Here is a 26,261-nt window from a genome sequence, read left to right on the forward strand (position 1 = left end):
TGCAGCTACAGCTTGGACCCAACAAATTCCTCTGCAACTTAAGGTCAAGCCCAACATGTTCAAAAGTACTAACGGCTCTCTGCTGTCTTCAGGTCCAGCTGTAGAGGAGCCTGTCCCTCTGCAGGCCATTACTGAGGGGCACGGAGAAATAATACAATTCAGTGCAATCCATTCCCCACATTTTCCTCTCATCCTTGGTATCTCCCGACTGACCCTTCATGACCCCCTCATTCACTGATCAAAGCAGAAAGTCAAGTTCCCATCAGAATTCTGCTGACAGCATGGTCAGGGACCCGGTAGCATTGCAGCCAGATCCAAGAAGTAGGGGTAATTGCCTGCACTGAATCACCTACTGGGGGAACTATGGAACTTCCCCCTAGGTACTGTGACTACACTGACATCTTTGAGATGAAGAATGCAGAAAACTTCCCCTCACATCGGGACTATGAGTGCCACATAGAACTTCAGCCAGGGGTGAAGATACCATTTGGATGGATATATGCAATGTCAGAACCTGAACTGGCAGCACTGAAATATCTGCAAGAGAACCTGGCTCAGGATTTCTAATGCAAATCAACTTCATCAGCTGGTGCCTCAGTCCTTTTGTAAAAAAAGATGGAAGTTTCTGCCTATGTGCCAATTACCAAGCCCTAAATCAGATACCAATCTGATTACCCACTACCCATAGTCTCTGAGTTGTTGAACCACATGGGTGTTGCTCACATATTCATGAAACTGGATCTCTGGGGAATTTATAATCTCATCCATATCCGAGAAGGTGACAAATGGAAAACTGCCTTTCGGACCCACTATGACCACTTTGAATATTTAGTTATTCCATTTAGACTGACTAATGCTTCAGCAATGTTCCAACATTTCATTAACGATATGCTATGAAACCTACTGGACAAGTTTGTGGTAATGTGCTTAGATAATACATGGATATTCTCAGACTATCGGAACCAACACATCACTCATGTCTGCACAGTCCTGGAGAGACTATAACAACGTGGTCTCTGTGCTAAACTAAAGAAGTGTGCATTTGATCAGACCTCAGATGAGTTCTTGGGTTTCAACCTGTCCCCAGAGGGAATCAAGACGGACCCACGCAAGGTGCAGGCTGTCCGCAACCGGGCAGTCCCCTGCAATGTTTTTTAGGCTTTGCAAACTTCCACTGGAGGTTCATTTTGAATTTTTCAAAACAAGCCAAGCCCCTCACGGCTCTACTCTGAAATAATTTCAAGTTCCATTGGTTGCCCAAGGCCCAGCATGCATTTGAGCATTTGAAGCTTGCCTTTACCACCGCTCCAGCACTGGCCCGCACCAGCATGGCACAACCTTTTGTTTTGGAAACTGATGCCTCTAGTATGGTGATCAGCGACCCTAGCAAATACTGCAGCCCTTTGCCTATTATTCAAGGAAGCTTAAACTTGCACAGTGAAACAGTGAGATCCTGGACAAGGAGCTTCTGGCAATTCAGATTGCCTTTTGAAGAATGGCAACACTACTTGGAAGGGATCCAACATCCAGCCCAAGTGTTTACTGACCACAAGAACCTGGAGTACCTGTGCAAGGCAAGGCCCTGAACCAACAACAGCTCTGATGGGCCTTAGTCTTCTCTGAGTTCAACTCCTACCAGCCTGGAACCAGGAACAGCAAGGATGATGCCTTGTCCTGAAGATATGGCTGAGACCCACAAGGCCTCAGTCTGGAACCAGCCCACATTTTCAAATCCCATAATTTTCTTAATGCAACTCGCCCCCAGGATATGCTTGCACTCATTCACTCTGCCTCTGTTTCCAGAATTCCAGCCAATGAGTTGGCCATTGTCAACCAAGAACTGCATGACACCCAAGAGGTGTGTGGGCAAGGATAGCTCAGTGGTTTGAGCATTGGCCTGCTAAACCCAGGATTGTGAGTTCAATCCTTGAGGGGGCTACTTAGGGATCTGGGGCAAAATCAGTACTTGGTCCTGCTAGTGAAGGCAGGGGCTGGACTTGATGACCTTTCAAGGTCCCTTCCAGTTCTAGGAGACGGGTTTAATCTCCATTTTTTTAAGGGTATCACATTTGTGAGGGACCACATTCCCCTGGAGCTGCAAGGCTGGCAGTTCTCTAACTGTGCCATGATTCCACCTTGGCAGGACACTTAGGGTGATATAAATCCCAATGAGTAATTTACCATTTCTTCTCATGGCCCTGAATGTGCTCCATGATAAAAATCTTTGTAGCTTTTTGTGAGGTGTGTGCTTGCACCAAGATCCTTTGCCAGAAACTCTGTGATCGCCTGCTACCTCTGGACACCCTTTGGCCCTGGGAAGCCATTTCCTTGGACTTTGTGGTGGAACTACCAGAATCCAGTAGCTTCAGGACCATCATGACAATGGATGGTCATGAAACCATGAAAAGATAGCTTTTTTTCTTCAAGTGCTGTCCCTGTGGGTACTCCATTTCAGGTGTCAGTGTAGTCTGGTGCCATCAATCAGAGATTTATGGTAGTAGTGTCAATGTGGGTCGCATGTGTGCAGTAGGCGTCTTGTGGTGCTGTTGGTATTGCATTTAGTGTGCACAACCCGAGCTCTCCAGTTCCTTCTCAACCGTCCTCAGCCTAAGACAAAGCTCTGCGACACTGTTTACCGCTCTTCCCATATCTTTAGAAATCGTAGTTTAAATAGTTAATCAGTTAGAAAGTTCTTTTTAGTCTTAGTTTTTAGTCCCAGTTTCCCCGCCCCCTAGTTTCCCCACAGCGGGGTCGGTTAACCGTTAAAGATGCCTGGCTCCCCAGGCATTAAGCAATGCAGCTCCTGCTATGAAGCAATGCCCATTTCTGATGGGCATTCGTGCATCTGCTGCCTCAGTGAAGTGCATATACCACAGAAATGTGCCCACTGCAGCAGCATGAAGGCAAGAGCCCGGCATGACTGGGATTTCTGACTAAAAATTATCCTAATGGAGAAGTCTCTCCAACCAGACACTGACCAACGGACCAGGGAAAGGAGACATGCTTTCCTCTAAAAGACAAAGGAAGAGGGCACATATCTCCACAGACAGCACTGCAGAAACAATGGTGATCTCCTGCCAAGTTGCTACCCTCGATGCCAACACACGCTCGGGTGAGCACCTACGATGCTCCAGGTACCTCTGGCACCGCTGAGTCTCGAGTAAAGGAGACTGAGTTGAGGCACATACCGCCTCCACAGCACCAACCTCACCTGCGAGGGACTTGGTACCAAGCGTCTCCTCAGGCATCATGCCTCCACCTCCAGCACTGACATCTCAGTTGGCACTGGTAGAAAAAGTCAAATCGGTACTGACTGTGCTGCCTAAACTGCCACAACATCTGACAGCACTGGTGCTAGCACCAACAAGGGCGCCCCCATTGGCACCAACAGTACCAACAACTGAAACATCACAAAATCCGCCACAACAGAGTGACTCGGCTATCTATTCAGCACCGCAGTCCCCCTTACTCAGTACTGAGGGCTCTCCCGAACTCTATAGCGGTGATTCTCATACTCTTCATGGTGTTTTACATTTGTCCAGTGAAGACGAGGATGATGATATGCAGGTGCCATGCACCTTCTTACCAAACCACTCATCACCAAAAGATCAAAGACCACCCTGGATCCATATGGGGTCCAAACATCTTTATAACCAGATGGCTCACCGCTGTTATGGACTGCCATGGATGTACCCACCGATGGCCTTCCCAATGCAATGGGCTCATTGGGAACCCTGGGCAGCTTACCGGGGCCCTCACTCCAGGCCACCCATGGCTCACAGAGGCAAGCTGAGATCTCATCCTACTTTCCCCACCCCGCAGATAACAGAAGCTCGGAATGTCGGGGATGACACTGAGATGGGCACAGATCAGGAAGCTACATCTCCTGCACACAATTCTTCCTTCTCCCTGGATGAGGAGATCATGTCACCGTCGCCTACTTCAGTGGATGACTTCAAGCAGTTCCAGGAATTGTTTAAGCAGATTGCCCAAAGCCAGGACATCCCATTGGAAGAAGTGCAGACAAACCAGCACAAGCTGGTACAAATTCTACAACCTTAATCTACGTCCAAAATCGCTCTGCCCATCAACAACATGATTTTGGAACCAGCAAAGACAGTCTGGCAGACACCAGTCTCAATTCCGCTGACATACAAAAGGGTAGATAGGCAATACTATGTCCCCGCCAATGGAGTGGACTTCCTCTTCTCACGCACATCTCCCAACTCCTTTGTGGTCAACGCTGCTAATCAATGCTGTAAACAATAACAGTTTAGGTTGACCCCACAAGATAAGGAGCACGAGGCTCGACCTCTTGGACTCAAAAGTCTACTCCTCAGCGAGTTTACTATTCTGAGTCACCAACTATTCAGCCTTGCTGGCTAAATACGATTATGATAATTATGGGAAACTTAGCTTGTTCACTGCGGAGCTTCCCAAGGAGAAACAATCACAACTTCAGGCCATTGTAAACAAGGGTCAACTCATTGCTAAAACTGCCCAGTAAGCATCTCTGGACGTCAAGGACACCACGGCCTTTGTGATGTGCCAGGCATCCTGGTTGCAATCCTCGGGCATCCTTAAAGAATTAGATGGACGAGGTGCTTTATTTGATAAAACACTCTCAAGCCACTCTTCATATTCTAGGGATCTACACCCCACCTGCAAAGAGAAGGCAGTACCAACCCTATCAGAGGTCCGAGATTCCTCTTCTAACCAGCAACAGCAATGACCATATGAGCACCAAAGACAATGCCAATGTTTGCAGTGATGGAGAGCACCTCAATCTCAAACGTCATCTTCTCAATCGGCTCTGCCTAAGCCACAATTTTGAAGTTTTGGTTGAGGGTCTGAACGACTTCCCTCAACAGAGAGTGCTTATATCCAATTCATCCACATGCTTTGGTCACTACCTTCGCCCTTCCTACCGTATCTGGCATCAATAACCACAGACGAGTGGGTGTTAGAGATTGTACAATTGGGATATACCATCTCTTTTACCTCCCGACCCTCTTCCCCGTCCCTCTTCAGGGACCCTTCTCACAAGCACCTGTTACGACAAGAAATCGATCATCTTCTACAACTGGGAGCCATGGAACATGTACCTTTGCAATAAAAGGGGAAGGAGCTCTACTCCCACTACTCTGTGACCCAGAAGAAGAATGCAGGATGGAGACTTATCTTGAATCTCAGGAAGCTCAACAACTTCGTATGCACTCAAAAGTTCAAGATGGTCACACTGGGCATGATACCTCCAGCACTGCAAAACAGGGACTGGTTTTCAGCCCTTGACTTCCAAGATGCTTATATTCATATTATCCTACACCCCGCTCACAGGAAATGCTGCGGTTCACAGTAAGACATGAACGCTTCCAGTACAGAGTTCTACCATTTGGCCTGTCCACTATACCAAGAGTTTTCTCCAAAACCTTAGCAGTAGTAGTAGCACAGCTACACATACAAGGAATAATGATCTTCCCATACTTGGACAATTGCCTTCTCAAAGGCCCAGCAGAACAAGAAGCATAGGACACAGTCCAGACAACAATCACACTATTCAGGGATCTAGAGCTACAGATAAACGAACGAAAATCCACTCTAATCCCTGTCCAACAACTGGGTACATCTTGATGCCATAGAAGCCAAGGCATCCCTGCCCCGAACAGATTCACAATGCTGACAAGCCTTATCTCAGAGGTAAGAATCAGTCCTTAAGTACCAGCTCATACCGTCCTGCAACTGTTAGGACACATGGCAGCCACAACATTTATGGTACAACATGCAAGACTACATCTGTGCTGCCTACAGGGCTGGTTGAGCTCGGTATACATACCCAGCAAGCACAGCCTACACAAATGACTGACAGTACCACACTGTGTCTTGGACTCTCTATGCTGGTGGACAATACCAGAAAATGTGTGCATGGGCATCCTGTTCCAACAGGAACCCCATCAATAGTAATCACAACAAAAGCCTTGCTGCTAGGCTGGGGCGCCCACACGCATCAACACATGGTTCAAGGCAAATGGTCTCTTGTGGAGACTCAGTTACACATCAATCTACTAGAGCTACGCGTGGTCTGCAATGCCTACAAACATTTCCTACCTCACATACAGAATGAATCAATTCATATAATGACCAACAACATTGCCTGCATGTTTTACATCAATCGCCGAGGAGGCTGTCGATCACACTCGCTATGCACCAAAGGCATGACACTGTGGAACTGGTGCATACACCACAACATAAATGTTTCAGCCTCCTACCTTCCCAGCTGTCAGAATGCGACGGCGGACACACTAAGTAGGTACTTCTCTCAAGACCACGAATGTGAAATGAACTGGGAAGTCCAGCAATCCATATTCCATCAGTGGGATGCTCGCCTCATCGACTTGTTTGCATCCTAAACAAACCACAAATATGCAATGTTCTGCTTGAGAGCAGGAATGGGACCATGGTCACCGGGGGGATGCCTTCCTCATCACATGGGATGCACAACTCATCGATCCCCCTGATATCACACGTGATTCACAATATAGGAATAGACAAAGCCAGGGTCATCCTCATAGTTCTGATGTGGCCCAGACAAGCATAGTACCTTTACTTAATGCACATGGCGATATGCGCCCCTTGAGTTCTCCCTAGCGTCTAGATCTGCTGTCTCAGTACAACGATTGCACTCTTCACCCCGATCTGGAGAAACTCCACCTTCAAGCATGGCTACTGCACGGAGCTAACCTGCTCAGAACAAGTTAAACACATATTACTGAACAGCAAGAAAGTGACCACACATAATGCTTACCTTCAAAAATGGAAGAGATTCTCCTCCTGGTGTCAAGAAAAACACGTGACAGCCTCCACTACACCACTGCCATTAGGGTTGGATTTCCTACTGGAGCTGAAATGCTCCGGTTTAGCAATGTATTCAATCAAAGTCCATCTCGTAGCCATTACGGCATTCCATCATGAGACTGAAGGGACCACGATCTTAGCACACCCCATTACTAAACACTTCCTTGTGGGCCTTCAGCCCATTTACCTTGACGTTCACCGGCCTGTGACCTCAATCTGGTATTGAAATGCATCACCAGACCACAATTTAAACCTCTAGCCACCTGTTCCCTCCTACACTTATCCATGAAAGTGGCCTTTTTCGTTGCTGTTACTTCTGCCAGGTGGGTGAGTGAGAGGGTCCATGTGGCCGATCCTCCCTACACAATATTCCTCAAAGACAAGATCATGCTACATGCCACCCAAAATTTCTACCAAAGGTAACATGATTCTTCCATATGAATCAACCAATCCATCTTCCTATGTTCTATCCCAAGCCCTATGGGACTCCAACAGAGATGGCCTTGCATACATTGGACCTCAGGCAGGCGTTAGCGTTTTACCTGGAAAGGACCAAACCTTTCTGGAAATCTCCTAGGCTTTTCATTTCAACTACTGAGCATTCGAAAGGATGCACAATATCCACTCAGAGACTGTCTATATGGATCACCACATGCATCCAAACTTGCTATCATATTTGGAACATGGACCCTCCTGCGCACATCAGAGCACATTCTATGCGATTAGTTTCAACCTTGACAGTGTTCCTAAACAATGCTCCGACATTAGAGATTTGCGGAGTGGCCACTTGGGCCTTTGTCCACACATTTACTGAGCACTATGCAATCACTCAAGAATCCATGGCCGATGCCATAGTTGGCCTAACTGTACTTACCTCTACAATTCAAATGAACCTGAAGTCCCTCCTGCCTTCTGAGGGGCACTGTTCTATAATCAGATGAAGTGGAGCACTTACAAGAACTGCACTTGAAGAAGAAGAAGAGAAAGTTACTCACCTTGAGCAGTAACTGAGGTTCTCTGAGATGTGTGTCCCTGTGGGTGCTCCTCTACCCACCCTCCTCCCCTCTACTTCGGAGTTTGCAGTAAGGACTCTGCGGTAGAGAAGGAACGGAAGGGCTTGGGTCATGCACACATTAGATGCAGCACCATCTACCGTAACTGCATCTACTGCAGACTCTGCTACCATCAATCTCCGATTGACGGTGCTGGGACGCATCAACACCTGAAGTGGAGCACCCACAGGGACACACATCTTGAAAAACCTCAGTTACTGCACAAGGTGAGTAACCATCTCCTTTCTAAGATAGCTCACTTTATTCCCTACATAACTTTACCCTCTGTAGACAAAGCCACCCAGCTCTAGATAAACAATATATTCCATCTTCATGGCATCCCAGATCATATCACCAGGGACTGCCTGTTTCTGGCACAAGGCCCTCTATTTATTAGAAGTCCATGTGCACCTGTCCTCTGCCTACTATCTGCAGTCAAACAGCCAAATGGAAAGAATCAGCAAGATCCTTGAAAAATACTAAAAAATTAGGGCTGCAATACGAACCTTAACATAGGCACCGACTCTGTGGGTGCTCCGGGCTGGAGCACTCACAGGAAAAAATAGTGGGTGCTCAGCACCCACTGCCGGCCCTGCCAATCAGTTCTCCCCTCCGCCCCCACCATCTCCTGCCTGCCGGTGATCAGCTGTTCAATGGTGTGCATGAGGCGCTGGGGGAAGGGGAAGGAGTGGGAGCAGGAAGAGACGGAGTGAAGGTGGGGCACGCTTGGGAGAGGGCGTGGAGCGGGGCAGGAAGAGGCAGAGAGGGGGCGGAGTGGGGATGAATGGAGGTCAAGCACCCCCAGGGAAACCAGAAAGTCAGCGCCTCTGAATCTTAATGTCTCCTGAAACAAGGTTGACATTTCCTGTCAAACTTTTTGAATGGGAAGACATGATTTAATAAAGTGTGCTTAGATGAAGTATAGAATTCACCTTTAATTTTTCCTTCCTAGTACACTTTTTATTGTTTGGTGTAAATAGGATTTTCAAATTAAAGCCCTTTGGTGGAGATCATTGAGCATGCAGAGGAATTCAGTTAGTTTTTTTCTTTCATGTACAGCTGAGGTAGAAATTTAAGACAAATTAGCTACAGAAAATAATGCAAGGCAGAGAAACTGTATTTTTGTTTTGTCTCTCACTTGTTTGTGTTTGGCATGTGGATCAATAGGAAAGGTTCACATTACTGAAATATAAATTTTTAGGTCCATTTCTTGGAAAAGTCATATTTGCATATGCAAATAAATATTCATAATAAGACAATTGGTGCCTAGAATGCTGGACTAGGACAGGCTAGAAATGCAGAGATCATGTAAAAGACCCTAATTATTTATGGAGAATTACGTTTAAAGAAGTTGGCCATAGTGGATGTACAAGCAGAAATTAAAGTTAGATAGCAGTTCTTTGTGCCAAGTTTGCTTTTTATCTGAAAGCCCCTATCCTGCACAGATATATGCAGTAAAGATGTAGCCCAAGGAAATTTGCATCTGGAAATACCTAGGTACCTTTCAGTTTGATATTCGTGTTGTAAATTGTAAAATTTGACTCCCTGACAAGACTGATATTAATAAAGAAAGTATTTTAGGGTCAGGCTAAAAATGCATAAGGTAAAGTTATGTTCATTATCCTCTCTATGGCACGATACAGCTCTGAGTGAATAAGTTTTAATCTTTCTCTCACATGAAAGTTTAGAAATGTAAAGTTGGGGTTTGAATACAAAGGTCCTATAACTAGGAGGCTAACTTTAGTCTATGTGTAAGTTAGTACAGTCAAAAGACAATTTCAGCCTCCTCTATACTCTCAGTTACAGGATGGGTGGAAGGGTAGCATGAGAGAATAAACATTCATAGATTTAAAAATTCAGATTTGGAAAATCCTGATCCAGTGAACCCCATTGTTAGACCCCCAAGTTGGGCCCCAGGGCCAGACAACAGGTGCTCCGGCCTCCACCCCCCAACGGAATTTTTCCCCCAGCCCCCAGAACTGCCACTGATCACATAGCTGCTCAGAAAGCAGAACTTGTAACAGGAAACAGCACCTTGCGGTCGGCCGACCTGAGGAGGGGAAGTTCCCCCACGACAGTCGCTTCCTGGGTAGAGATGCTGGGGCCCAATTGCCTCCCTTGTATGGGCATGAGCCACTCGCGACCCCGCAATTGGCTTATCATAAATTATGACGAAAAATTCGTTATATATTGTCGGCCCCCTCCCGGGGACGGGTGGAGAGAACACGAATCCCCGTCGAACCGTATCCAGGCCTGATCACCCTGCAGTCTCTCCCAGGCTCACGCGTTTCCTGAAGCCTGACAGCTTGCCGGCCGTAATGAAACTTTTGTGGTTTGTATGTGTAAGTAGAATTAGCTGTTAAGGATATCTGTATATCTGTGCTGCTAGATAAGAGGCAAAGACTGGTTCCAGCCGCCCCAAGGCTCCTGCTAGGGGAAACCCGTTGACCAGGAAACCTTGAACGCAAGGGGGACCAGTTGAGCCTCGCAATTTGTGTTTAATAAGATTAGTTGCTGCATTTATGATTACTAATAGCACCAATATCACTTTTACTAACCCCTGGGACGACCTGAATAATTACTGGGACTTAGAAAAATACCAGGGCCAGCTTCTATTTGTAATTGTAGTGTTTGTGTTATTTGTTCTAGTATTATATTGTAAGCCCAAGTTGTAACTAATCGTGTGGTCCCTTATCCTTATCTGTGACTCATTTAATAAATCCTCAATCTTTAACACTACGACTGATTGCTTGCGTTATCCCCGTCACTACCCTTGGGCACTTGTCACCCCCCCCCCAGGGCATCCAGTGATCGAACCTCTGCCCTATTCCAACGCTCATTACCCGGTAGATAACGGGCACCTGGTGGCCATATCGGTGGAGCGAGGGGCGAGAGCAATCTGTAATCAACACCCATGTTCCTGTTTTACAATATTTTACTATAATTGAAGATCTATTTTCACTCTAGTAGTCTGTCAGTGAGTAACTATTGTACAAACTGGAAGAAACATTGAAAGTATTTAACTCAAAGATTTGCCTTATGTCACTCATTTTAGTCATTCATGTCTGAGCAGGAAACCATAGGATCAAATGAGAAATCCTGAGACTACCTGTAATTATTTGTATGCCCACATATTAATAAAATTAATGAGGTAGGCTGACTAGAACCTACCTCTAATTACTGTAACATTTTGCAGACCCTTATTTAAAACTAATTCAGTACTCTGCAATGATGGCACCAATACGATGGTTATACTTTTATAACGTGAGATCTTTAATCATTACAGTAAAATACTACAGTATTTCTTAAGATTTTTTCAGGTATAGAGAAAGGCAACAGAAAATCTGGGGCAGAACCATGGTCTAGAGAGAGCTATAGCATTGTTTTTCCTGATCTATTGATTATATATTGATCATACTACTATTTAGTTTCCCTAGTTAGCACTCTGAAATTTGGTAGATTCTTGTCCCAAGACCAAGACCAGTATTATCAGAATTACTGTTCAGTTAGGAGCCCCAATGTGCATTGTTGCAAGACTCACACTTGGGAAATCACACTATATTTATAATAGTTATATTAAAACAGCAAAGTCACAAACACTGCAGCACAGCAAGGCAGGTGGACAGAACGCTGAATGAGATGAGCATCCATACACTTACACCGCTCCTTGCACAACAACCTGAAGTGTTTGTTAGTCAGTTATCATCTTCCCCCTCACCATCACCAATGGTTGTCATCCTGACATCTCCCCAGACTGGGATACAGCTTTTATAACATGTTATGCTAATACCACTGTGCCTAATACATATTCAATAGGTGTTTCAGCCCCTTCTTCTTTTTTGTAGTTCTGTGCCCTTCTCCCATATGTTATTAGTCTTTTTACCTCAAGCTTATTAGCACATATATCAATTAGTTACCATGGCATCCTTGTGGTCCCTAACTAAAAATATTCCAAGCTGTTATAAACTAGCATCTTGTGATTACCTATCAGCAATTTGCAACACTGGTAATTATTACAAAACAATAAACAAAACCTTATGCCATCTTGTGACTTAAGGTCACTGTTAGTTTACTGATTTATGCTAACTTATTGAGCAACTATTTCTATTCATGCTATAAGGCACTATACTTATGCTAACTGTTAAAGCTACTCTTACAGGTCTAGCCCTAGCTGTCAGTTTCTTACCCCTTTATCATTTACTTACTATATAACTAGACTCAGTGCCTGGCTATATACTCAGTGCCTAGGCTACAACTGGACTGTGAATCAGGAGAATTGGGTTCAATTTCTAGCTCTGCCTGAGACTTCCTGTGTTACCATGGACAAATCATTTAGTGTCTCAATTGCCAATCTGTAAAATGGGTTGAATAATATTTCCTTGGTTCTGTGGATTTAAATCCTAAGAGGAACTATCTCTTATTTACATGTATGCACCGCCCTTACAAAAGGACTCTCATGTGGGACCTCCAAGCACTCTTGTGAAATAAATACTAGTAATCTAGTTGGAATAGGAATTGGAATCAGGAATTCTGAATTATATTCCAGCTATGATATTGCTTTGCTCTCATTTATTCTGTGTCTACAAAATTAGAATAATACCTCTCATCTATAGAGGAGGGACATTGTAGTGCCAGGCATTTGGGATCCATGGATAAAGGTTGCTACAGAAGTACAAAATACAGCATATACTATAAAAGCACTGTCATTTAGAAATATAAAATTATTAGGGTGAAATGGACTCAAATCACAAAAATTGGATTCTGAATCAGCTTTTTATCACACCAGAGTTCAGTGGTATTATGATATTATTATACCTGACAACAGCTGAGTGCTGTGAAGATTATTGCATTTATAAACTTCAGCAAAATATACTGCACCAATAAAAACTTCTGGAGAATCTCTTTCTCTCTCCGAGTATGAAACGCTAAATATTTTTTCTAAAACCAAAGCCATGCCTTGCAAAATAGGGATAGCTGGCATATATATATATGTTCTTATTTAATACAATAATACAAATAGTCCTGTATCTCAGAAAGATTGACTGCTACTTACAGCTTCCTTTAAGAAACTGAAATAAATTGTGGTACTGTATCATTGATCATCTGTTTTTTGCCAGTATTTAAATGCCTGTGAAAATTCAATGCATCATCATAAAAACTGAAATCAACTTCATCTTGTTGCAGTGTGTAAAGAATCAGCTTGTGTGTGTACCTTTATGGAATATTCCCCATCAATTAAGTGTGTACAGGAACATAGTTATTTAACATATCAGGGCACAATCCAGAGTAGTGGGGGGGTTGCATCACTCCTGCCATGCAACCTTGGGTGCCTTACAATGCCTTGCTGTAGTAGCTCCCATCTGGGCTGCTCACAAACAACATTCCAGCATGCAAGCCATACGCGGACTGTCTGCGTGTAACTGCAGTCTGCCAGCCACTCTGACGCTCTCACAATCTTCCCCCAGTACTGTATGTCCTGTACTGTCCAGCCCTCTCCTGAACAGTACACATATATTAAGTCCATTATTCCTTTAAAGGACTAATATGCCAGTTTAATATGCCAGACACTTTAAACATACTGCATTAGATAAAACCATAAAATAAGTTTATTAATTACAAAGAGAGATTTTAAGTGTGTACAAGTAATGAGGTATAACAGTTAGAATTGGCTACAGGAAAAATAAAGATGAAAATGCTTACTGGTGCCTAATTTAACAAATTATATTTGATTCAAGCAAGATTTCTTAGCACATGAAAATCAGCAAAGTTACTGACCAAACTCTTCAGGTTAGGATCCCTCTCGCAGAGTCCAATGGCTGTTTCCTTTTGTTTTCTCAGGTGCAGAGAATAAGGTGGGCAGGAGTAGAGAGAGGGATCCCTTGGACGTGTTTGTCCCTCCTTTTTATACCTTCAGTCCTCTCCGCTGAAAAACATTTCCAAGTGAGAACCAAGAGCCAAAGTGCCTATGGGGAAGTATATTCCCTGCCCCTGCTGGGTTTCTTTCTTACTTGTTTGATTCCTTTGTTTTCCCTTCCTGCTTCATTACTCTATTTATTGCTTAAATGCAAATTAAGGCAAGCACTCATCCCTTTGTCTAGGATAGACCTGTTTGCTGACTTCTGCTCCCCCCATACAGTGAAATCTTATAACTTCACATACAATGTTGCCACACACATTTTATAAGGACACTGCTGACTGACAAATTATGAGTTTTCAAATGACACCTTACAGTACACACCTTGTACAAAGATTACTACAATAGCATGCAGGATGTGATCACATGGGCGTATTCCATCACACCATTGTTCTACAGCAATTTACTGTAGTATCTTTATTAGAACAAATTGCTATAATTAAATAGCACCCAAAAGAAAGTGAAGTCGTTTACCTGGGTATTTCTGTGGTAGAAGCTGCACGGTGTAACTGGCCCGTGTCTGACCCAGCCAAGCATCTACATTTCCAATTCCAAACAGTGTAAACATGCACACGGATCAGTCAGCCGCTGTTAGGGGACCAGATGTCCCTATATTAGGGGCTGTGTCTTATACATGCAACTACTCCTCCCCCATGAAAAAATGTCCTCATTTTTCACACTTGCTCTCTGTCACCCTGGACACTTACACTGACCGCATACAACGTGCTTTTCAAGGCAGATGACTTGCTCGGGAGCATCACTGAGGGCTTTGGTCACGTTCCCTGGCCTGGTGCTTGGAACTGTCACAGCAATTGAATTGCAGGTGTAAGGGGAGAGAGAGACACCGGAATCAATGGCAGTTGCCTGGCGGCACGTGTCGTGCCCGCTTTATCCACGTGAGAACCCCCCCCCCCCCCAGCCGCCGCCTTCCGCCTGGGGTGCGCGCGGCCCGATGGGTCTCTGCCTCTCTCCCTTTCCCAGGGCTAGAGATTTGGTGACGTCATGGAACTGCGGGCGGGGGGGCAGCTGGTGGCGCGCGCTGCCCACGGGGTGTCCCTCGCTCCCGTGCTCCGTGCTCAGCAGCACAGAAGCTGCAGCAGGCGCCGCTCGCTGCGCCCCGGCACCCTCGGGCGGCCCCGGGGGGAAGCGGAGCTTTGCGCAGGGCTGTCGCGAGGCGATGAGGACGATGAGCTCCCCGTGGGCTCGGTTCTACTCCAACAGCTGCTGCCTGTGCTGCCATGTGCGCACCGGGACCATCATCCTCGGCGTCTGGTACCTGGTGAGCGGCCATAGCCCAGCACGTTAGCCGGGGCTGCAGCTGCCCCCTCCTGAGGGTCGGGCTGGCCTGTCTTGGGAATGGGCCCCAGCGCTTGCTCTCTTGGGCAGGGGGTGCAGGAGACGCTCCTAGGAGAAACGGGGCACGGAGTGTGAGGAGGAGGCACAGGAGACCCCTGTGAGAATGCGCTTCCTTCCCTTGGGTTTGTCCCAAAAGTCGGTGTTAGAAGTCGAGCAACCAGAGCTGGACGTGGGCCCTTGTCCTCTTTGGTGCATGTGAAAGGGGCTGTCACTTGGGTCTGGGAGGGGGGCATGGTTGAAAGTTGGACCCTGACAGTTCTGGGCCCCAGCACCTCAAATTCCAGAACTTGGCAGGATCCAGATCCCAATCTTTGTGTTGCTTTAGGTCACAGACACATCAGATTTTTGAGTGGCAGTAGGGATCACTAAATAGGTTCTGTATTTAGCCAGGGAATTTTCAGAGTCGCAGACAAAAATTAGCTGATCCAGGGGCCAGATAGAGGTTTTGTAGTGCTGTTGTGGCAGGATGCATCAGGGCATGGGGGATTTGGTTCAAAAGCAGCAGCTCAATTTGACACTAGCTCTGTTTAGAGAGTAGAATTTGCGGGGGCTGGGACCAAATATTGTCAGCGCCCAGATTTTCTCTTTTTTGTACTGCTGGGGTCTTCACCAATGTCCAGTGAGAGTATCTATGGAAAGGCTAGGCAACGTGGTCATTCTGGTTGCTTGGAAAAGGAGATTCACTAAGTCCCTCCGTGTCTCATACTTATTGGTTTTCCTTTAGTCAGGGACTTCATGGAAGCTGGCAAATCAAAGCCCCTTTTTGTGCTTTGAACAGGCAATGCGCATTTGGGCCTGATTCTCTTTTCAGTTACACTGATGTAAAGCAGGAGTAGTTTCATTGAACCAATGTGGTGAGGAAGTGGGCTCAAAGATTTCAGTGCATGGTAATAAAACAACCTGTGACACTGTCTAGTGGAAATATCAGTAAAATAAATAAATTTTGTCTTCATGTAAAAATAGCTCCTGAAATTGTGCCTACTACCAACAACCTTTTGCTTTGGACAGCATAACACAAAAGTTTCCAGAAAAACACTATCCAAAGAGAAAACCTAAGTGCTGTTCGCTTCTGAGCCAGTCAATATTTGTATAAAATTATTTCTGTTATATTGAAATGGAAGGTGATTCCACTGACTATCAAAAGAAACTGTTATAATTTCTTAAACAGCTAACCATTAATGGCTTGACAGAGGGCTCTATGGGGATAACGGATAATTGAAAATTTACACATTCTTTATTGTGTGGGTTTCATCTCTCCCCAATCCTTTCATTTGTTGTTTGTTTCTTAGATTTTAAACTCTAGTTTGGGCTAGTGATTGTGTCCCTTTCTGGGTTACATCTTGCTACTGATTTTTAAGCAGTGACTTCAATGAGGAGTTCTGCTTCAAAATATCCAGAAAGGACCTGTTCATTGTGAGCACCGCTGTAACACAAATAATAAGAATCCCCAATCTCCTGCCTGAGTCCAGGTTTATTTCCAGTGCTTTCATACTTTACCTTTTATGATTATTGTTCTGCATCTTCGATAGTTGCTGGTAGCTGTTGTGGAATACTGATTTCAGCTGCTTATGCTGTTTTTCAGGAGAGTGGCTATTTCTGGGGAGAGAGCCTCTAAAGGGTTGTATTATTAGCAACATAATCCTTATAAAATACAGTAATTCCCTCCAGGCTGCCACAATCTGTAAATCTGCAAGCAGTTTCCTTCCTAGACTGACCATAATGAACTCAGAGAATACCATTTAGATGCTATCTAAGTTAGAAAATAAACAATGTTCATGACATGAAAAAAGTGCACTTTTAAACATATTGCATATTAAATTGTCATTTACATGATTCCCTGTTTTAATTTGAGGCTGGATTCAGCGGTCACATAGCACTAAACTAATGACACTAGAGTAATATTAAACAAAAAGTAGCCCTGCTGTGCAATGAAATTATGATAGTTAAAAAACCCAACATTTGCACATTTTTAAATACATTTCCAAAACCAATGTTGAATGTAGAGGTAGCAAATGGTAAATTATAACATTAGCCAAATCAAAGCTTATTTTATCGATAGTTTATATTAAACATATACTGGTATTAGGCTGGAAATCTTTCTGACATCCATGGTTAGTGTTCACATGAGGGATTTGGAAGGTTTTTATAGTCATTAGTAGTATTGCAGTTCTTTATTTGCCAGATAATTGAGTATTTGGACTTTCTGTATGTTTGATGAATAAATTAAAAGAATACATGAGTGTTGTTTACCAGAAAAGGTTCTTCATCCCAACTGTTTTTATAGGAAATTAGTGAGGCAAACTGCACTAGAGGCATGAATCCACTTTCTGACTATCCTGTCTCCACTCCTTGGGTAGCAATGCAGGGAAATCAGCTACGCAGAGGTTAGTGCTGACATTGCAGGATTTGCAAACATGTCCTTATAATAAAGAAATTTTGTTCATTGCTTCAGACTATGCAAATGTATTTCATGCCATGTTCAGTCTTCTCCAGCTCTTCATACGAGAGACCAGAGTCTGAATCTGACTTCAAGACTATCCATTTTTTTTCAGATATGTGGTATTGCAGATTAGACCCAGATTTACTTACTAACCCCTGAAATTTCCTTTGGAAACAAGTGGAAATTGCAAGGCTGTAGTTGGTGTAGGGCATATTGTTAAATAAATTCATCGGAGTAATTAAAAGGCTAAGTTGACATTGATCGGTTAGAGTTCATATAAAACAGTCTGTGTCCTATAAAACAGATGTTACACTGCTGAATAAATTATGCATTGATTTAGCTATGTATTGCTTTTACTTTAATATAATATCGTTAAATGAAATCATTTGCAGGCATGTACCATGGTATCTGGGATATTTATAGTGCCGAAGGAGAGTTCCTTTTTCATTGTGGTCATGTGTTTTAATTTCATTTCCTAAAAGCTTTTGAGCAGCTCTTCCAGGAGGCATGGCTTTATTAACTCAGTCTGTCTTCAGTGTGCAGGGTTGAATGAAGCCTCTCTTTCCTGGCTTAAGAAAAGCTAGGTGAAAGGCATTTTGGCTTTCAAATAATTTTTTAAAAGAACATTTTAGATAAGAAATGGGAACTTAAATGCAACAGTTAAACTTACATATGAATAAATATATACTTGTCATTTTAATTGAGACAATGCGTAAGAGATACTATCTCCCTCCATGCTATTGCCCTGGTTCAGCAAAGCATCTAAGCATATGCTTAAATCCATCCCCATTCAGAAAAGCATTTAAATACATGTCTAATTTTAAGCATGTGCTCAAGTCCTTTTGACTTCGATTAGTTATAAGACCATGCTTCAAGTTAGACAGGTACTTAAGTGCTTTGCTGAATCGCAGCCTGTATTATCTAATCCTCCCAGTGAGTAAAACTTGTTTGGCAAGTCTTTTCAGCAGCAACTTTAGTTTTTATCTTATTTTCTTGAAATCTAGGTAAGCAAGTTGTGGTTTTAAATTAGCAAATTCTTCTTAAAACTCACTAAATCATCATTTGTATGCTGTTAAAATGTTTTCTTTTCTTTTTTTGTCTATAAAACATTCCTTAACTTGCATTATATTCCTCTTTAGTTTCTTCTCCACTTTTTGCACAAATATCTTTCAACATGAATTTTTGAGTTATTCAAACTGATATCAAATCATGACATTCATGGAGGGAAGATTGGGGTTGGGGGGACGGATAGCTCAGTGGTTTGAGCAATGGCCTGCTAAACTCAGGGTTGTAAATTCAGCCTTTGAGGGGGCCATTTAGGGAATCTGGGGCAAAAATCTGTCTGGGGATTGGTCCTGCTTTGAGCAGGGGGTTGGACTAGATGACCTCCTGAGGTCCCTTCCAACCCTGACATTCTATGCTGTATGGTTGTAGATCATTTAAAATTAAAGTTGAAAGTCTGTAAATACAGTAGAAATTCTTGATGAATGTGGGTAAGAAAGAGTTCATGAAGAAATTTACCACTAGCAAATATACAAAGTATTAAATAAATCAGGGCTATATTTCTTAAATAATCATCTAACCTGGTTGAAAAGGCACAGGTATACATGCTCATGTATGCAAAGCTTTTTGTATCTCAGGATATCAACTGTGACTTTGTAATTCATAGAATGGTGGGTATATTTATAAATAGATGATGGTAGGTTTATCTGCCTGATTTTGAGACAGTTGTATTACTTATGAATAGCAAAGCCACAAGTGAATTAGGCAGATTATCTCAAGTAAACACCAGAAAATGTTGATATTTCCCACATCATTATGCACTCTGCAGTACAATATTTTATGGAAAACAACTGTGGAACTGTTTCAGAGAGCTGTGAAAATGTTTTTACCATCACTATTTTTGATATCCCTGACCAGTAAAGGCAGGTTGCTTGAAACTGCTCAGCAGTTTGAGATACTGAAAGCACAACTGGCAGAGAGTTTAGGGAGCAGAGTGCAGGTGATGTGGTCAAAGTGGCATGATCAGAGCATTTTGTTACATAGATATTGCTAGAGCCTTATGACATTCTTTTAAATTTTTCATTTTATTTTTTGGGCATTTATTATTTTATCCATTAAAATGTTTTATTTTTTATTACATTTAAATTAATAAAATACGCAGATGACTGTATATAAATGAAAACAGTGTATAAACCCAGTTAATCTATGCTACATAATTTTATTAAGTACAATGTATTATTCCACGCATTGAGTTGTTTAACAGGCCCCACCACTATTACCCATCCCAGACAGCTACTTAGGTTCCCCCCCTTGAAATTTACCCAGTTCCATAGCCCCCAGATAATCCCTACCTCTCCATCCCACTCAGTAACACAAACCTCATGGGACACCATGGATCTTCCCAACACCTACTGCTTCCTTTTGCAGTCCCCACCCCACTCCAGTCCCCTCTCTGTTTCCCCAGGGACCCCTTACTGGGCACTCCCACCCCCCCCTTAAGTTGCCCCCTCCCTCACTGAGACCCACCCCGCCACCCCTCCCCCCATTAGACCCAGGCACCCCTCCCCTATCCCCTTTCCTTGGTTGGGTGGAAGACCTGGGATGGGGGAGGGTTTGCAGAGTGAGACCATTCCACAGTGGCAGCTTCTGTCCCACAGGGCTGGGCCCAGCTCCCTGCTCTTGGCATAGCTACCTGCCACACGATCCCGTTAAAATGTGGTCTGGCCACTCCCTTCATCATGACTGGGGAGGGGAGGGGAGAGCAGGCCAAATGTGAGTGGTTCTGCAAATCCGTGAGCCTGAAGTGGGGAGTCAGGCCCAGCCCTGCTGGACAGGAGCTGCTGCTGCAGGGAGAGTTTTTCATTTTATGTAGTTTATGTTCTTTTTTCATATTATTTTGTGTTATTTTGCATTTGTGAAATATAGAGGCTATTACTGTCACATGAGGGAAGGGGCAGTGTCTGTGCACACTCCCAACACAGAATACTTAACATAGTTTCATGTAATAGGATTAGCAGTGAAACAAATATGTAACGTTGCCTTATCACATTAGAATATGATGGATCAGAGAACTATTATTTATAATTCGTGTTACTGTCATGGACCAGAGTTCCATTGTGCTAAGCGCTGTACAGAGACAGACCTTCTGTATTTCTACAGCCACTGTCTCAGTGTCCTTTTGGTAAAACAATATGTTCTGTAGGTAGAAACAAAGTACTTTAATGTAAAAGGTAACTTGGGGGAGTGGAGTGGGTAAATATAGTGGGATGAATGTCAGAAAAACTTCCTGACAGCACAGTCTATTAGGCTGATGCTGAATAGATTCTATTTAATTAATAATTCCAAATACATTTTATTTCCAGGACTGAATCATGTGCTGGGAGGGGAAAGGCTCTTGGGAGGAGTTGAGATGTTCAGTGCAAACATTATCTTCTGTAATAAAATGGAGATGGATGATTGGCTGTCTGAGCAGAGGGGAAGGGAGTAATGGCTATTCATAGTGTTAGCAACCAGTTCAATTCAGAGGTTTGATTTAGTTTTTTGCACTACATGAGGGCTTTACATTTCACCTGTAATATCAGACATGAAATATGAGGTCAAATATAAACAATCAACATTTATTGTGTGTGCAAACTGGCTGTAAGTATTATAAATTAATAATGAAATAGGGATTTATAAGAAAATGACTTCTGGGTAATTATTCCTAATTAAATTGTTATGACAGTAAGCTATCCAAAACTGCATTGGGACTGAAACCAATAAATTTCTGTTTTGAAATTATCACAGCATTTTAAAAATGTAAGAACTGATGCTTGTACGAGTCCTAGTTGTCCAGTTAATGTTGACTAATCAGTAATGATATCCTCTTTGCAAAGCTCTGTAACAGCAATTATTAATGCAAGCTATCAGTAGTCTGACTGTTCCTTGTTTGTATTTTAAATAAATAAAACAGAGTCAGATGTACTGCCATTCTCTTTGAAGGATTTTCCATTACCTAGATGCATAGTGAGGGATGTTTATGTAAGCACGAAGGAACTGATCCTGCACCATTCAAGATGGTGAGAATTTTTCCATTGCGTCGAATTGGAACAGGATCAAGCCACAAGAAAAAAATATTAAGCATGTGTTTAATTTTAAATTCAGTGGAGTTAAACATATGCTTACATGTTTTTTAATCAAGACCTGAAAGTCTATACTGAAACATAGATTCTAAAGGATGAGAGGCATGCATTTCCCTTCCCTTCCTCTCCCCGCACCTTTTTGCCATCCTGTGTATGTCATGCCCCTCCATATTCCTGTAACACTAATGCATTCTCATTCCTGGTCCCCTATTGACCCACCCCAAAGCTTTCTTTAATGTGATTGCTTCACTATGTTGAAGGGAGCTGTCCAACAATTCAGCATCAGCCTTTTCTTTTTCCTGCAGGTGTGGAGCTTGCCAGAGGTCCGTTCCATTTTTGAACAGGGGTTCTAAGAGGAAAATGTCAAAGGAGAATATAATTTTTTTTTTAAATCTATAGTATTTTGTGAAAAGCTAGCTATTAAGTTGCACAAGTACCACGGTGAGGGACATGGCATAAAAACATAGAACAAATCTCTGAGTTTGTAGCTTTGCATACTTATAAGTGAATCTGTTATTTGGGAGAGACACTTAATATGAATTTTCAGTCTTAACGTTTTGACTCTTGATTTTATTGCAGTTTATCACTAGTTGGAAACTTGAGGCAATTCAGTCTAGTTCAGCAACAATTTTTTCACAGCAAAACACGGTGCTAATTTTCTGAATTGTAATGGCACTAATATTTTTGTAGTTGGAAGGCAAAACAAGGTACTTCTCAGGCCACATTATGCCATTGATTTTTAAGCGGAGCACTCCCCTTTGAAGTCAATAGGATAGAAATCAAAGCCAAAATAGATGCAAAATATTTTCTTTGGGAATGTATCATGTCACTTTCATTCTCTCTCCATTTTTCAAGTCCAGTAGAAAAATAGCATGAGTGATCCTGCGCGTAAATACCTATTTAAAGAGTACTATTGTCCTCATATCTTAAGAATCTGATTGTATTTAAGTCATAACAATATTATAGCAAGGAATTCAGATAGATATGATCAATATTGAAGCTATATCCTGTGCTGGAGAACCTTCCAAGCAGCTGTGGCCCGATCCTGCTGGTCTTAAGTGGCAAATTTTTACTTATGAGTAGTCCTGTTAACTTTAACGGAACTACTCACACTGGTGAAGGTTTGCAGGATGAAAGAGACTTTTGTGAAAAACAGGGGATTCCAAAATGAAAATGTCAATGGAATTAATTTTTCTTAAGTAAAAATAAATAAATAAATTTAAAACTTGTAAAATGGGGGGCTGTGCTGCATATAAGCAACGAACACAGAAAAGTGCTGTATTAGAAAATGGGGAATAACAGCACCCAGTGCTAATTCATGAGAGTTCCAAGTTCACAGTGAATGCAGTATTGGGGTGGGGGGGGTAATGCGTTTGTTTCAAACCACAAGATTTCCATATTTTATATCAAGAAAATGGATTCTAGGACGACCCTCCAGCTTCTCTCAGTTTTTATAAGCTTCTTTTGATAACTATTGTGTGATGATGAAGGGCTGGATTTCCCCCTTCTGTAATCAGATCCATAGGAAGGAGCCAAGGGGAAGAAGTCTCAGTAAACGTTGCCCATTGAGTTTTCTCTCATACTGTGGTGTTGGGGTTTCTTTGCCCCTGCTGAATGAGCAGTCTGTCTGGTCCTCTGGGATTTGCAGGATACAAAGGCAATCCCTGTGGATGCTCTGATAGCTATGGAGACCCAGTATCTCTTCCTACTCCTTGGCAGTGTGGTGCCAAGAGAACTTCACTGTTAGGTTCTCCCCCACCCCGGTCACAGCTGCCTCCAACAACTCCCCTAAAGAGGTCTCTTTACCCCAGAGGGAGCCTGTGGATAAGCTAAGAGAGCCTGGGACTGTATTACTTTTTCCTGAGGAAAATTCACAGGACTGGAACCAATTTGGGCCCACCAAGTGGCTGCCTCTCCCTAGTGTATGATAGCTCAAAACTCAAGGTGAGCCCTCTGCAGGATCTTGGGAAAAGTGGAATGGAGCCATAGAGGTGGCTAATTCCCCATTCAGTGCGTGATGTGGTCCACAGGCAGATCCGTGAGCCATGATTTGGCCTGAAGGTAGGAGGAAATACAAATAATTGTAATGATGGTCACAATGACTAAATATTTGTCTTTAAAATTCTGTGTACATTTAAGCAACATTATAATAATCTCTCTTGCTAGGAACATAATTTACAAAATGACACTTAGATTCTGCAGAAAACTGGAAAATCCACAAGGTCCCTCAATCCATGAAGTTTGCTTGTTTTCTATGAATGCTGAGTTGTTTTCCCAAAGTATGTTTTTTTGAGAAAGGGAATTAAATGAATATACCTAGGCCTGCTTGTTAGCACTGTAGAGAAATAGTTTAAAATTATTATCATTACTTGCTTCGTGAATTGCCTTTCAGTGGAAAGACTTAACCACAGGGAAACTAGGGCTGAGACTTGTCACTTATGGTCAGATTCTTCTTCCCTTAACTCAAGCTGGATAGTACCTAATCAAGAGAACTACCCACAAAAAAGAGTATTCTCTACAAGTATTGAGGCTATACAGTCAATGACATAGTAACCAATACATCCCTGGCAAGCAGAGTCAAAGGTGACAGGAGCAGGCCCTGATGGTCTGAGAATGATCATGGGGAAGAAGGTTGAACTCATGCAAGGACAATTTAAAAATGTCCCCAGGCATCCTTTTGTACAGTTTCTCCAAACATCTGTTTTCCATTTTTAGTGCAAATAATCAGGCTAGCACACGTGCTATGCTAAATTTGAACAAAGGAGCTGTCATAGTGGAAATGGACTTTGTTAGTCCTAGCCAGCTTTCACTATTTTAAAAAAATATATTTTTTAAAAATGTAGATGACAACTCTACAACCTCTTAAGGAAATGGGGGACTGAAAGTTAGCCTGCAACAAACCACAAGGATTTCAGTGTTTGTTTTTTCAGCTCTAACCCTCTCATCCACTTGTGTGCAAACATATCCAAAATGTTAACCCAGGATTTTTTTTAACTGTATATGAGTAATCAAAAAGGATGACTGATGCAACAAAGCTCCAGATTACCTTTTTATAAGCATGCTGAGATAAAGTTGTCTGTCACTTTTATGTAATTGTTTGTTGATTTCTCAACTTCTACCAATAAATAATCTTAAAATTTTCTATTTTCAAAAAGAAGCCCTTTAAGTCTGTAGTAAAGCCATTGGGATTATTTTGAATAGTTTGATCCTTTTTGTGAGAAAACAGATGATTGATTATTAGTGTGACAAAGTTTACACACACTTGTGTGGGAGGCAAAGATGGGTTTCAAATATAACAAACATGGATATTTACGTTTGTTTTACACAAAAATGTAAGATCATATACAATAATCTTGACTGCATTTATAGCAAGGAGTCAATGTATTATATTAATAAAGTGAACTATGTTCAGAGGTTTTGATTAAAGGTTGCTGTTAATCTGCATTTGATGGTGAACCAGAGATTAACACATTAAGCTTTGTAAATTTACTGTTGGTGATACTATGTTGGGCAAAAAACAGTTACTGTCTCATCCTGGACATATGGAGTTTATGTCAAATACCAAAAGAGTGTAATTTACAGTATTTTTTTCCATTCTTCATTCTATTGCCTGAGACATATTTTGACTGCAGAGATCCTGGAAGTTTAAATTAGACTCTTTAATTATTTCTCCATGTCACGCACGTGTTCTCAGTTTGGCCTCGCAAGGCTTATAAATGGCCTGGCTACTGGCAAAGCAAGAACTCTTTCCAGTAAGTGGGTGAGTGCTGGCAAGTATCCGGCTGGATTCACTGCTGCACCCTGAGCTTCAGTGCTTGAAAGCTCACATTTAAACCCGGAAGCCAGAAGTAGGGGAACAGAGATCAGAGCTAAGCTCCTTCTCACTCACAACAAGAGAATGAGGGTGTTCCAAATTGATCCCACATTTAGGAACCCTGGCAGAGTCAAGAGGCAGTGCTTTGCTGGCAGGTGAACAGTGCTGCCCTTCCTAGCAAGTTCTGGGGAAGGAACACACTGGGCTTCTAACTAGGGCACTGCTCTGGTCCCTGCCATAGGTCTCCTATTTTTCTCATGGCTGCAGCAGAGTTAGTCCTTTAGCTAAAGAGGGCTGTTGGTAATGTTTTCAAGCCCTGGAGCGCTCTTCCATTCTGCTGCTGTTTTTTATTGAACAAGTTCTTGTGTTATCAGGAGATACCTTGAACCATTTTTAAATACTGAGGACAAAAGTTTTCAGTTGAAATTCAGCTCTGCAGAAATTTTTGTTTTTGTGAAGTTGCATGTTTCAGATCCAGGGATAATTGCAGCTGGCCACAGGCTGTCGGTAAATGTCAAGACCACATTAATCTAAGTTAGAGATTTTCAGGGTCAGCTACTGTACCATACAGTCTGCTGTGTTTAGTTTCCTTACATAATTAATTTAGTTCAGAGGATTGCACAATGATGCTAGGATAGGCTTCTTTCCTACCAATAGTGGTACCATTGGCATGTCACAGGGCTCTCATAGGGATTGCATATCTCTTTTG

General features: G+C 42.8%; 1 protein-coding gene across 1 annotated transcript in view; it reads left to right on the forward strand.

The window, feature by feature from the left end:
- Positions 1–14,887: 14,887 nt before the first annotated feature.
- The window catches only part of LAPTM4B (lysosomal protein transmembrane 4 beta), a 126,530-nt gene continuing 115,156 nt past the window's right edge, over positions 14,888–26,261 (forward strand). Inside the window, exon 1 of the mRNA XM_050941368.1 lies at positions 14,888–15,097. Coding sequence (XP_050797325.1) covers positions 14,996–15,097 — 102 coding nt within the window. The 5' untranslated portion in view covers positions 14,888–14,995. The remainder of the gene's footprint in view (positions 15,098–26,261) is intronic.

This window comes from Gopherus flavomarginatus, chromosome 2 (genome assembly GCF_025201925.1).
Source record: "Gopherus flavomarginatus isolate rGopFla2 chromosome 2, rGopFla2.mat.asm, whole genome shotgun sequence".
NCBI lineage: Eukaryota > Metazoa > Chordata > Testudines > Testudinidae > Gopherus > Gopherus flavomarginatus.